This window comes from Pempheris klunzingeri, chromosome 9 (assembly GCF_042242105.1).
Source record: "Pempheris klunzingeri isolate RE-2024b chromosome 9, fPemKlu1.hap1, whole genome shotgun sequence".
Classification (NCBI taxonomy): Eukaryota; Metazoa; Chordata; class Actinopteri; order Acropomatiformes; family Pempheridae; genus Pempheris; species Pempheris klunzingeri.
The window spans coordinates 6,307,135-6,319,845 of NC_092020.1; the positions used below are offsets into that span (position 1 = coordinate 6,307,135).

General features: G+C 41.0%; 1 protein-coding gene across 1 annotated transcript in view; it reads right to left on the reverse strand.

Moving 5' to 3' along the window:
* Positions 1 to 12,711, reverse strand: part of aff2 (AF4/FMR2 family, member 2) — a 134,863-nt gene that overhangs the window by 37,896 nt on the left and 84,256 nt on the right. The window contains exons 9-10 of the mRNA XM_070836869.1: positions 12,171 to 12,225; positions 3,210 to 3,247 (exon numbers count right to left, since the gene is read on the reverse strand). Coding sequence (XP_070692970.1) covers positions 3,210 to 3,247; positions 12,171 to 12,225 — 93 coding nt within the window. The remainder of the gene's footprint in view (positions 1 to 3,209; positions 3,248 to 12,170; positions 12,226 to 12,711) is intronic.

The following is a 12,711-nucleotide window of genomic DNA, read 5'->3' on the forward strand; positions in this document are numbered from 1 at the left end:
AAAAACAATGTAGCGAAGTTTGAAGTTTGTTTGCGCGTGTGTGAATTTCTCCTTTATGCTGAAAACATTCTGTTGAGTTTCCTGTTGACGCACAGAGCACTCTGACAAACTGTATCTGCAGTCTGTTTTTATTATTGATTATGGAAGAAAGCAGAATAATCTCTCTTGTGTTACTGTATGCTGCATTCACCTGAGTCAGCGCTTACAGTGCAGTGATTACCAGCTCCACTATTACTATTAGTTCTTCTATAACTAATGCTATTACTGCACTACTAAAATAATTAGAATAAAAAGACAAATCTACTCCAGGCTCCTCACCAGGGTGTAAATGATGAAAAAATGCACATACGATATAATGAAGAAAATACAGGGAAGCAGATGGCAGAAAGATTTTAAAGATTACAGAGGAGAAGTATAAAGAAATGTTTCGGTTGAATATAAACTATGGTGGGATGGATGGGGTGGGTGGTTGTGTGTGTGTGGCAGCAGAATAACGATTGGTATGTGGGTGAGGTTGTCAGAGCAAGGATTTAAAAAAATGTGTGTGTGTCTGTATGGATGGTGTGAGAAGTGTGGGTGAGAGGGAGAGAATGTGTGTGTGTGTGTGTGTGTGTGTTTGTGTGTGTGTGTGTTGCTCTCCATGGGGGATATAGCCAGTGGATCGCTCGCAGCATCTCTAGTCCCAGCGTCCCCGCGGACATGTGTATGTGTGTGTGTGTGGTGTTCAGTAGATTGGGCTGCAGAGTGAATGGGCTCATTAGCGGTAGCAGAGTAACACATGGCCTGGGGCACACACAGACACACAGCACACACTCTTTCTCTCTCTCTCTCTCTCTCTCTGTCTGTCTCTCACTCTCTCTCTCTCTCACACACACACACACACAAACACAGTCACACTCCAGACTTGCATACTAATGCCTTCAGACTGTGAACACAACGGGCCTCATTTATAAAAGATCCTTATATTCTTATTCACCAGTCTGGGCTTTACAACACATTCCAAGCAAAAGATGAACTTATGAAAAATTGATCTTGGTGCCAAAATTAGCTGTTTACATGAATTCGCTCCAATGTTCTGTGATGTTACAAATGCAGCTAACATTTTTTTTCCTAATGATTAATTAGGTGACATATTCCCCCAAGATGTTACAGGAAGACAATAATGTACCACAATGCTTTGCCCACACAGAATGTAACTGTGGAAAATGGAAATAGACTTTATCCGCTCCAGAAATGACAAAGACAAGAAATTAGATTCTGGTATAAACAATAATATGACACAAACAAGCACTGCTTCCTTTTCTGAGAGGGCTGAACCATGCGCTGAGGCTGCACTGACATCACAGTGTGTGTATGCTGGGTAATGAAGTGAAGACTATGCAACCAGTATGATGAAAGCAACTCTTCCAACATGCAGTGCAGCAGCTCCGGCCCCCCTGCTGGGATGATTGACAAGGACACAGTCTTCTTCCTCACATTCCACTTTGAAAAGAGGAAAGCAGGGGAACCGGGCTTTCACTGATCCTGAGATTCTTCTATATTTCCTGCTCCCTCACTGACCACCAGATGTCAGTTATCTTAGCTTCACCATTAGATCGAGTCTCGATTGTGACATTTTGATTGTAAATTCTGTAACACACACCCTTCCACTGCTGTAGACGTACCTCTTTTGTCTTTTCTGTGGACACAAAACTTTAAGAAGCAGCAGTGAATTTTGGTGATGGTTTAGTATTTCAACCTTTACAAATATAGCTTTTGCCAAACTTGCTGAAACTGTCGTGACAGTGGTGCATTAGACCTGTAATCTGTGAGAAAAACAGCTTCCTTTGACTCGTCCTAGCGCTCATAAAGGCATTTGCAAATATCCACCGCGCCTGAATGAAAACAACCAATCAGTGGAGAGTAGTTTGCGTTTTGGTCTTTGGAAGCAGAGCTGAAGCGTGCTGGAGAGGGAGGGGGAGGGAGGTTGTCCTAAAAGTGGTTTATGGCTTGTTTCCTCTGTGCCCAAGTGGGCAAAAATTAGTTAATGCAGGTTTAAGTAAAAATACACATTATTAAATATATCTAATCATAAGTACTATTCCTACAGTCCTGCTAACGTAAAAGTACGGACATCTTATCTGCAACATATCTTTACAGTGTCAAAAGTAAAAGTAATTATCATGTCAAGGAGCAAACAGACTAAGAAGTAAAATATTTCTCTCTGAAATGTGGAGGAGCACAGGCAGAAGCAGAAGGTGGCATTACACGGAAATACTCAAGCACAATTCAGATACCTCAGAATTGTACCAATGTTTTACGTCATATTAAAGAAGTGGATTCTGCGGACTTCCAAGTAAGTTTAATAAAGATCCAACATTACTGCCAAGGTAAAGCTTTTTTTTTCTTATTTCAACAACCTTGATGCTCGTCCTTATGTTCGCCATATGTTCTCTGTCAAAAGTTACATTTGAGTTAAGTCATAATGAGGCTACATTTAGTTAAAAAAAGGGCTAAGAAAACCCTCCTCAGTGACCCTCTATCACTCCGTATGTATATATACACTATACGAGATGATACACAAGATTTTATGTTTCATCCTTTGAACCACAGGTGAACATGCAGAAGCCCTGTTCAGATGTGGAAAAGATTTATGCACTAACCTACAAATAGTGAGTATACAGGACATCTGTTGCCTAATTCCAAACGGTGCAGAGTTGAGAGTGTGAGTGCAGGCTGGTGACTGAGGTTATCAAGTGGGCACCTGCCATCACAGATGCTTCAGTGAATTAAAGCCACTACACTTCCAGAAAGCTTAATAGTGCTTGTATTGGCAATAACCTTCAAACATTACTAATCCTAGAAAGAATCTTTGATCCACACTGAAACTGAGACAGAGAACGCTCACAGCTGCCTCGACTGTCTGTGTCAGGGCAAAGAGCATTTATTTATAGCTTGTTGTTTGGCTGATATTGAACATAACACACCGTGCTGACTTTATATACTCCGCCAAAGACGTCCTGGCTGTCGGTAGCTAGATGTCCTGATGCAGACTACACCTAGACTGCACTTACATTCCTCTGACCTGAAACAACGCGGAGGGACAACATCTAGCTGCTGGTATATGCAAAATGTGACCATCTGTGCTGCATTTTCTGCAGTACCATAGATGTGCCATTGAGATAAATAAATCACAGAGTTACAACACAGACGTTGGCTGTTTGTCCTACCTTAGGGCCGTGCCTCTGGCTTTGGGCTTGTCAGCCACCTGTCAACACACATACACAGAAACCATCAGTTATGTCAATATAATCAGTTTACATTTGAGGCAAAGCCACAGTTTTTACTCAAATACATGAATAATGACAGGATGCAGGGCGTGGGTACATTTACACTTCTGTTTTGCAGACATGCAGGGTTTTACCAGAACGTGTTCAATCAGACTGTGATGTAACGAACTCGTCTGTGACACGAGAGGCTGTCTGACCGACGCGATGATGACTGACAGTGGAGGTGCTTCCTGTCTGACTGATCACGGCAAATGTGAGGCTCTTTGATGAATCCACGACAGACAAGCGAAGATGATGAAAGAAAAACCTGCTTTTATTCCTCCTGTCACAGCTTGATTCAGTTTATTATGGATTCTTACAACAGTTCATGATCGTGTTAATATAAGATTTTGATTAGATTTTATGACATTAGATATTAGATTAGATATTACACACGCACACGCACACTAAATATTTAATATTAATTAGTCTAATAATAAGTCTATGGGGGCTGGGAATGACAGAATAACAGAATATTCATGTATCTATTTATTAATTGTATTTGAGTTAATATGTACTGTCATTTCATATTTCTATAGCTTTTTCTTAGTGAAGTGAGTTAAGGACCTTAACAGTGATCAAAACACTGCAGGATAAATCAATTCAGCTTGCAGACAAAGTCCAGCTTTACCCTTTCACCCACTTAAACCTCCACTCTTCTGACCCTCACTTCGCTCCCCTCAGTCCGTCCTTTCTCCCACTCAGACAAGTGTTTTTTGTCATTGAAATGAGAAAAAAACTCCATTTTCTCTTTATCTTCTCTTCCGTCATCCCCTCCTTCCCCTGTTTCCTCCCTGCCCTCTCTCTTCACCCCAGCCTCTGTTCACTCCTTTATTTCTATTCATGCTTCCCCTCCTTTCAGTAAAAGAATGGGGTGATTAAGTTTGTCAGTGAGGCCTTTCCTCCCTCCCCTTCTTCCCCTCTCATCCTCTTTTTCTCCCTCTGTCAACTCTGAGTCAATTTTGTACATGACTACATCAATTACAATAACAAAACAAAAACAATCAACTCAATTTCTGCAAATATCAGCCATTAATTCATCTGCAAGCACTGAAACCCGACAATTAAAATGAATCACTCAGACAAAAACAGGACCTTTTCTCACCCCTGGCTTGCTCTTTCTGTCTCCCTCTCTAGGAATAAGGTGATTAACTGGACCAGTGAAGTTTCTGATAGATCGATGCGTGGCTGCAGGCTAGAACAACAAACCTCCTCAGATCTTTGGCTTTGGGAGACTTGTAGGGCTCATGGAGAGGATCTATATGTGAATATATTTAGCTAGCTGCTGGCTTAACTTAGATTTAAATACAGAACAACCAGTGTTTATTCACACAATATCGGCTGTACGCATTGTTCCCGACAAAGAGGACACGCTGTTTTACTGAAAGCAAGACGATTCAGACCTTCAAGCTTCAGAGACATAAAGAATGTGTTTATTTGTAAAATCTCCATATCCCTTCCTCCCTTCTCTCTCATGTGGATGCAACACATCACAGTGTTGCACATCAGGCCTGGCGATACAGTTTAAACGAGGCTTTAAACACCCCCGCAGCAGCTTCAACTGTACCTGAACAATGAATTCTTCGCTTGTCTATATTGTGTGTCGCTTTACTTTGCGTGAGAGACTTCATAAAGCGTTTCTTACACCTAAACATCAGGTTCAAAATCCTCAATTTCTGATGCAACTCTTGCGCAGAGGTTGCACTGCTTAAAATATGGCAGTTTCTGGATTTTCACTAGTGCAAAACAAAGAGACTCTATATCCGGAATTTTAGCATCTTTCCATTGGGTGCCAGCTGGATTTAACACAGTTAGTTCACTGAAGGCTCCTCTATTCCCACATCTGACATCTGACTGTGCACTGAAATAATATTAGTCTTTAGAATTGTATGCATATGTTTAATCCTTTAGACTCAAATTACATATTCATGCATGATTAGATATACAGTAACTCATCCTGCACTAGTGTGACACATGTAATACTAATCATGCACAGAAGGTAAGAGACAAAGTGAACCGATGTTTTCCTTACATGTCAAGCAAGATATGAGATCTCTCTATTTACTCACTTGCCTTCACGCCTACAGAGTCGCTTTCACCTCTTCTATTTACACCGTAACCTTTAGAACGTATACCTTTTGTCTATACCTTCACACACTCTTGCTTTCTGTAGTTTGTGCCATCTGTTACATGTTATTTTGGTTTCGAGGTCGATTAGTAGCCTCTGCACTTTGCTTTCTTTGGTCCGGATACATCGTGCTGTACTTCTGTGTGCAACCCGCTGTGCTCAGTTAGAGTTAACCTGACCGTGTGAGTAATGCAGAGGCCATGCCACTGAACGCAACCTCAGCTAAGTTCTGAGAGACAATGCTGGACCTTTCATTGCTTCGACACTCATGAAATACACCTTTCATCATAGCGGCTTCCCAGCAGAGGCTGGTGATTATACAGACAATAAAACCAACTGGGTGAAAAGCACCGCAGAGGAAAAAATAGGCATAATTATTCTAAAAACTCAGGTTTGAGCTTCTTTAATTAAAGCGTTTCTTCATGCAGAGTTTTGACCCCTGCCCTGGTGTCCTTGTCTTCTCTACAAACATCAACACAAGCTTGGCTTTTTCAGATTTTCCTTATTTATAAAGCTTTTCTGCGACTGCACATTCAAACCGACCCAAACTGTGATTTGAGGTCACTCGTTAACTATATGCTTTAAATACTTGGTGGAAAGTTGCCATTGAACTGTTGGAAAGCCAGACTTGCTAATTTAATGACCATTCTCAGCAGTTGCAGATTCCTCATGCTTAAAGGTGCGGGACACACACTTCTGTTTACATTCAGTGTTTCTCACCAACACTCACTGTGTGCGTCTTTAAAAGCTGACAAGCGTGATTCTTTACATCTATGTTTGCAAGCTAGCACTCTTCTTCTTTATTTCTTTGTCCTGGCGCATTACCACCAACAACAAATGCTCAGGGGAACAGAATGGAGCCATCGGTAACATAGTGCATCACATGACCATGCCCTAGAAAAATATTAATGAAATGAATATTCCGATCTATTACTTAAAAAGTAACCATATTTGTCGACAGTTGACAGTAAATGTATAGTTGTCATACATGTAGTAGAGTAAAACAGTAGAATAATAAAATACAGCAGAGTAGAAGTATAAATTGCAACTAGCAACTATTTTGAAACTGATATTTCGATAATTTTCAGCTCGTCTGATTCAGTTCGGTGAATTATTGACTGATCGATCACTTTGTGCGTTCGCTTCACAGTAATCAATCAAAGCAGCATGTAGTGACATCGAGAAGGTTGGGAAAAGTGGACATCAGTCAAAATCAAATGAAGATGTGTGATGAACAAACAAAAATAGTCACTGGTTTTACATTTACAATGGTGGCTCACTGTCACACTGTCACGACTTACAGGGACACTGTTCATGTAATTACAACACCTGAGCTTTTACTACTATGATAGACTGCTGTAAAGGACAATAGCGTCTGCTTCAAGTTCAAAATTAGTTCTGTTTATGTCTTTTAGACCCACAGATGTGTCTCCTGAGACATTTTCTATACGTCCTCTATACGTCATGCTACAGAACAAATACTGCACATACGTGGAAACACCTCCGAAAAAACCTGTCTAAATATTTTTGCAGCTAGCTGCCTGCGCCGCAGTGTGTAGCTGACGTGACCACGTCCCCCAGTGTGCAGGACACTTTTACCAGCTGCAACTGTATTTTTATATAAAGACGGAGCTTTTTAGGCCTGACTTTGCTCTGACCGAGGTGATCTGTCATCGCAAGCTCGCGGAGAGAAGAGAGAGAAATGCAGGGAGATACAGAGACAAAGGAAAGTCCTGCAGCGGTAATTGGGTTGCTGTTTTTCTGTCAGTTTCTAAAGTCATTAGGAACATCTCTCTCTTTCCGGCTAGCTCTCCTTTCCCTGCCCCTTTTCCCTCCCTCTTCCATCCCTTCTTCCTCTGCTCTTTCTTTCAATTCCCTCCTCTCCTCTGTCTCTTCGCTCTGTGCCAAAAACATATTCATCATACTCCTTTGCTGCCCTCACAGCGCTGTGCCACAGCATACTAATGACAGTGTGTGTCTGTGTGTGTCTGTGTGTGTGTGTGTGTGTGTGTGAGAGAGAGAGAGACTGTCAGCATGTGTTTTTATTTATGTGTTTGCTGGTGTAAATGTTTGTGAGTATAAATCTGCATGTCTACATTGTATGTATATGTGTATGGATGCATGCGTGTAATACGTGCACGTCTGGTGAAGATGTGTGTGTGTGTATCTGTGCGCGTGTGTGTTGTGTTTTACTTCAGGCTATAAAAGCTTGATAATACACCATGCACTCATTTGCTATAAGCCTGTTAACAGCATGCACAAAAAAAAAACGCCACTGAATTCATCTCAGCCTCTCTCTCTCTCTCTCTCTTTCTCCATCGCTCTAATTCTATCTCTTTGTCTCTTGTTTTCTTTCCATCTTCTCCCTCCCTTTATCCTCGCCTCCTGTCTGCAGTGTTATCAGTCTGTCTCGTCTGTCTTTGTCTTTCCCTCCCCCTCTCCGTCCCACTAACTTATTCACATTTAGCTTTTCTCACTTTCCTCTGTTTATTTTGATCGCTCTCCATGTCTGCCTCGCACAGTCGTCCAAACAGAAAGAGATTGACGGCGGGATAAAAATACAGAGAGAGAGAGTGTGTGTGTGTGTGTGTGTGTGTGTGGAGACTTGAAAGTATAGTTCATCATTTTTGGAAACATGCTTTTCCCCCAAAGAAGACACAGACATACACAATTTTCCAAGTTTCTAATCCTGTGTCCCTGTGTTAATTGTGCAGTTATCTCTTGGTGTGAGCCACATATATGTCAATATATCGATTGTTTTCATACCGAAGTCTCTTTATTCTCTCCTTCCTGCTACATGGCAACATGTCTTTGCCTTAGGCTGACCACAGTAATGTGTGGTGTATGTTTTTTTTGGGTGAACAACAGCTCAGTGCAGTGACTGTGCGCAGTACGCCACACAAGTCCCATCGCCACGGTGACGGCAGTAAAATCGTGCCTGCACAGACGCCACAAACAGAACCTGTGCTCACCAAATGATGTCTGGTCTGCAGTGTATTTCCTCCACGTGTTCAACGAATTACCAACCACAGTTAATTACAACTTGGGTTAAATAATATAAATAGAATTTTTTTTTTTAATCCTAATATCATCTCTTCTGTTTCCTGCTTAACTTTTCACATGACATTAAATTCTGTCCTGACAAACACTGATTAACAGACCGTCATGTAGCCACCGACTGATTGAATCGTATTGCACTGCTAAACAGCCGGTCCAGGTCTTCCTTAGTTCTATTAACCTTTTCTTATCAATCACACGTATTGATTAGTCCAGCCCACAACCTATTGTTTTAATCTACCTTTGTTGTAATGGTATAAAACCTCGCTCTGATTGCTGATCTTCAGAAGAGATTTCGTGACTGATGTGAACTCTCTCTCTGCTGCACGGGGAAAAATGCTCATCGTTCAATCTGGGACCCAAATGAAGTCTTATTTCACTAACATTCTTCAACAGCAGCTTGGGCAATCACTTCTGTTGATGATAAAAATTTGCTACTAGAAATAAGCATACCTCACGTTTTGATATAAAACCCTTGAAAATAATATTTTTGATATATAGTTGGCATACAGCAAGAGACAGCTGTTAGTTTTCATTTCACATCATTAAGGAGGGATGTAGAGGCGTTGTGACACGGAAGGAAACACAGCAAGAAATTTCAGACAGAAAAAGTGAGACAGAGAGAAAAAGTAGATAAAGAGAGACAAAGAATAAGAACTAATTAGATCATACTTCATCCTGTCTATTCATCCTAATACTAAGAGTAATCATATGAAGCCCCTATGATTACAAAGGCCACTTGCTACAATTCTGAATGCACACTCACAATGTGTAATTAACAGGTCTTCTTTCAGCATAATTATAATAACTAAAACCACTATAAATGACCTGCCATCATTTATAATTATAATATCTACCATCACAGTAATTATGCAATCAGAAGGCCAGTTAAAAGGGGATGAGAGGAACTGGTATCTTTTCATTAACAGAAAATATCTCATGGACTCATTTGATGAGCGCTGATATCAGTCAGCGTGGTAGGGGAGGGGGCAGCAGCCCGACCCCTGCTGCCTGCTTTGAACTCATCCCTGGCATCATTAGTGTGTGATGATAGTGATTATAGGAGAGAGGGCCACCATGCCAATGTTCATACTGAAAAACAAGACAAGAAGAGCAGGAAAACTGCATCACTCACATGGAAAGTGCCCCAGAGTGACAAACACGACCTCCTCCGTCGATGGAATCTGAACTAAACGTGCACTAAAACCCCCGTTGGACGATGCCCAATCAATCTGAGGTCTGCCAGCAGCAGCCCAACGATGCAGCAGCTATGGCCTTAAAAGTCTGAAACATGGCCTTTAAATTACTAATATTGGTGGCTTTTTTTTTTTGTAATCCCCCAAATTAAAAAGCATCAAGTGTGCCACCTGAATACCTAAAGGCTTTAGGAATGTTTACTTAGAATGAATTAATAATTCAATCACTTGCAAAAAGCTGTTATGAACAGATGAATTACATTTGCACTTAATTTATGCCTTACAAAATAACATTAAAATCATTAATAGAAGGAGAGATCTGAGAGCTCCATCTGTTACTCGGCAGGTTCATTTCATTTGTGGGTGGCACATGTCTGTAAATAAATTGCAAAATTCACACTGTGAAAATTAAAAGAATGAAAAAAGAATTTTGCGATGCAATTATTACTTCATCATTTAAAGACAAAATAATAAAAGAGAATAATTAAATCTTTAACTGGAAAAAAAAATAATGCAACCGCAAGGTCCATTTGGTAGCTGCTCTGAGCCTTTCCATTATATCACATGAAATAAATGGAGTTAATTCAGTTATAAAGCAAACAGGGGTAAGAAGTCCTTGAAATTCCACGACAACTGGAAAAACTAATTTTCATCATTTGGCACGATCACGTTGGTTTCTTACTTTATTTTTGAATGTATAATTTAAGCTTCAGACCAGTGGGGCTCGTCCCCTCAGGTGTCATGTTTGACAGTCCCCATCGTTGAAATAATGGACGTATAAGAATCATGATGAGTAATTGTGAATCACTTTATCAATAACTAGCTCGAACATCAGCAAAGCTATTATTTTGACAACTAGAAGTGCAGTTTGGTGGCTGTGACACCGGTCGTCCTTTAGGGGCCTCAGTCAGAGGGATCTCAGTGAAGTTTATTAGGCCTTTCCAAGTGGACACACTGTACAATTACTCTGTATGAAAAGCTCATTTATGGGACAGCACTGCTTTCATTGCTGCAAAATATACACTCCCACCTGCTAGTGTAAATGTGCGGCCCTACATGACAGTTCCTGGAACTGATGGGTAGTTGAACGGTACTTGTAAGAAAGAGTAGTGAAGTGTTTATACTGTGAAATTCAAGCTGTTTCACAGTCTAAACCATTTAGACTTCAGTGGGATCATTTAAGTGGAATTTTCAGCCAGCGGTAGTTTTAAAGTAGTTTTATTTCTTGGCTGTGTTTGATATGACTGGTTACTCACTGTAATGATTTGGTAACTGTTGCATTCATGTAGAATAAAAGTGTGGATTGTGCAAATTATTGATACCAGCAAAGAGTGTTTGTGAATGAACCTTCTTATGATTATTATTACTATTCTTTCCACATATTCACCATTCAGTCACATCAGAGCACTGGCGTCCTGGCGTCCTGCCCTCACCGGTGAAGCTCGCACATCAACAGAATGGTGTATCTCTCTATCAGTAGCTTGGGGTGCCCTGGTGGCCCGAGGGTTAAGGGAGCGACTATTCTTTGCCTCATTTACAGTACGTCCAGGCTATTGTTACATATCTATTATCCACATCTCTCTCTAAGGAGAGTACGAAGGAGTTTCTGGATATAATAGGTATTTATTGGTCAGGAATGAGGAAATGAGCCGTTTCCTCACTAACATTTACTATGATAGAAAAGGAGGAAAATGCAAAAACGATCCACTATCTGATTTTCTTTGATGAGCTCAAAGATGGAAATTGGGAATTAAAATGCGAGTGTGGAAATCTCTCAATTTTGCACTGATTTTTTTTAGTGTGACTCAGAAGTTACCATAAGTTGCCACATGCTGCATACACGGAAGTCAGGAGGACTCAGGAGTATAGATTCATATACAGTCTATTGCTGTTGGAGTGTTTGATTTGGGTCCATCAGATGGACATGACAGATGGCGAATCTGTTGGCCACCAAGTACACAGACCTTGTAGAATATTGACATTCTAGGTGTTGACCTTTGACCCCTAAAAAGTCACAAAGGTTGTCAGCTCATGGGTGCTGTTTTTGACGACAAACCTCACTGGTTTCACCCATTAGGTGGACTTGCTGTTGTGCAATGAGCTCTAACATTTCACACATTCAGAATTCTAATAAAAATAAGCATATTTTCTGATAAACAAGCCCTTCGGTACATCATTTTTCAATTAGCCTCATTCTGAAAAGAAGAGCAATGCATTCAAATTCTCAGCTAATAGCAGACCTTTAGACACAGGTGGGTAGTTTTGAACATGAACGGGTTAAACTCTTAATTGAGATGGTACCTAAAGATGAGCTGTCGGTAGTTCTGAAACATGGAGCAACCTGATTTCTGGACAGGAAAACAAGTCAGGTAAGTGTCACATATACAAAGATGTGAATGAGTGATTTGTGAACGCGTGAATGGGTGGAGGACTGATGATCTGCACAAATAAATGATTGGACCAACTGCAGAGGGAGCTCACCTTTTGCTCGGCCTCCTCCTCATCGCTACTGATCTTCAGGTCATCCTCCAACATGCTGTACAGAGACACAGGGACATATGTTACTGCAGCCATGACCTCCTGCCTGCTTGCATTAGGTCGGATATAGCAAATCGCGATATGCAATTCCCTTTGGCGAACCTTATCTGGCAAACGCATTCATTGCGCGGCGCAGGCAGCGTTGGTTCACACTGGGGAATGAGGAAGTGGACGATGGATGGAGCTGCTGAAAAACCTACCAGATGTTTGGCTTTTAGAGCTTGGAGAGGAAAGCCAGATTGTTTTTTCACCTGGAAACTTTCTGTCTGACAAGCGCTGACCTAAAGCCAAGAATTCTTTGGAAACAAGGTGGACGTGCTCGGCTGAGATCAGTGCCTCAGTCGGGACGGTGCACGGATATTTTGGGGGGGCTTCTAATTAGAGAAAGGATCTGTTTATTGCCCTGTTTCCTTTCATTAGTTGTGTTTGTTTTATTCTGTGCGCGCTTGAGCTGAAATTCTAACAATATAGATGTACAGAGGCT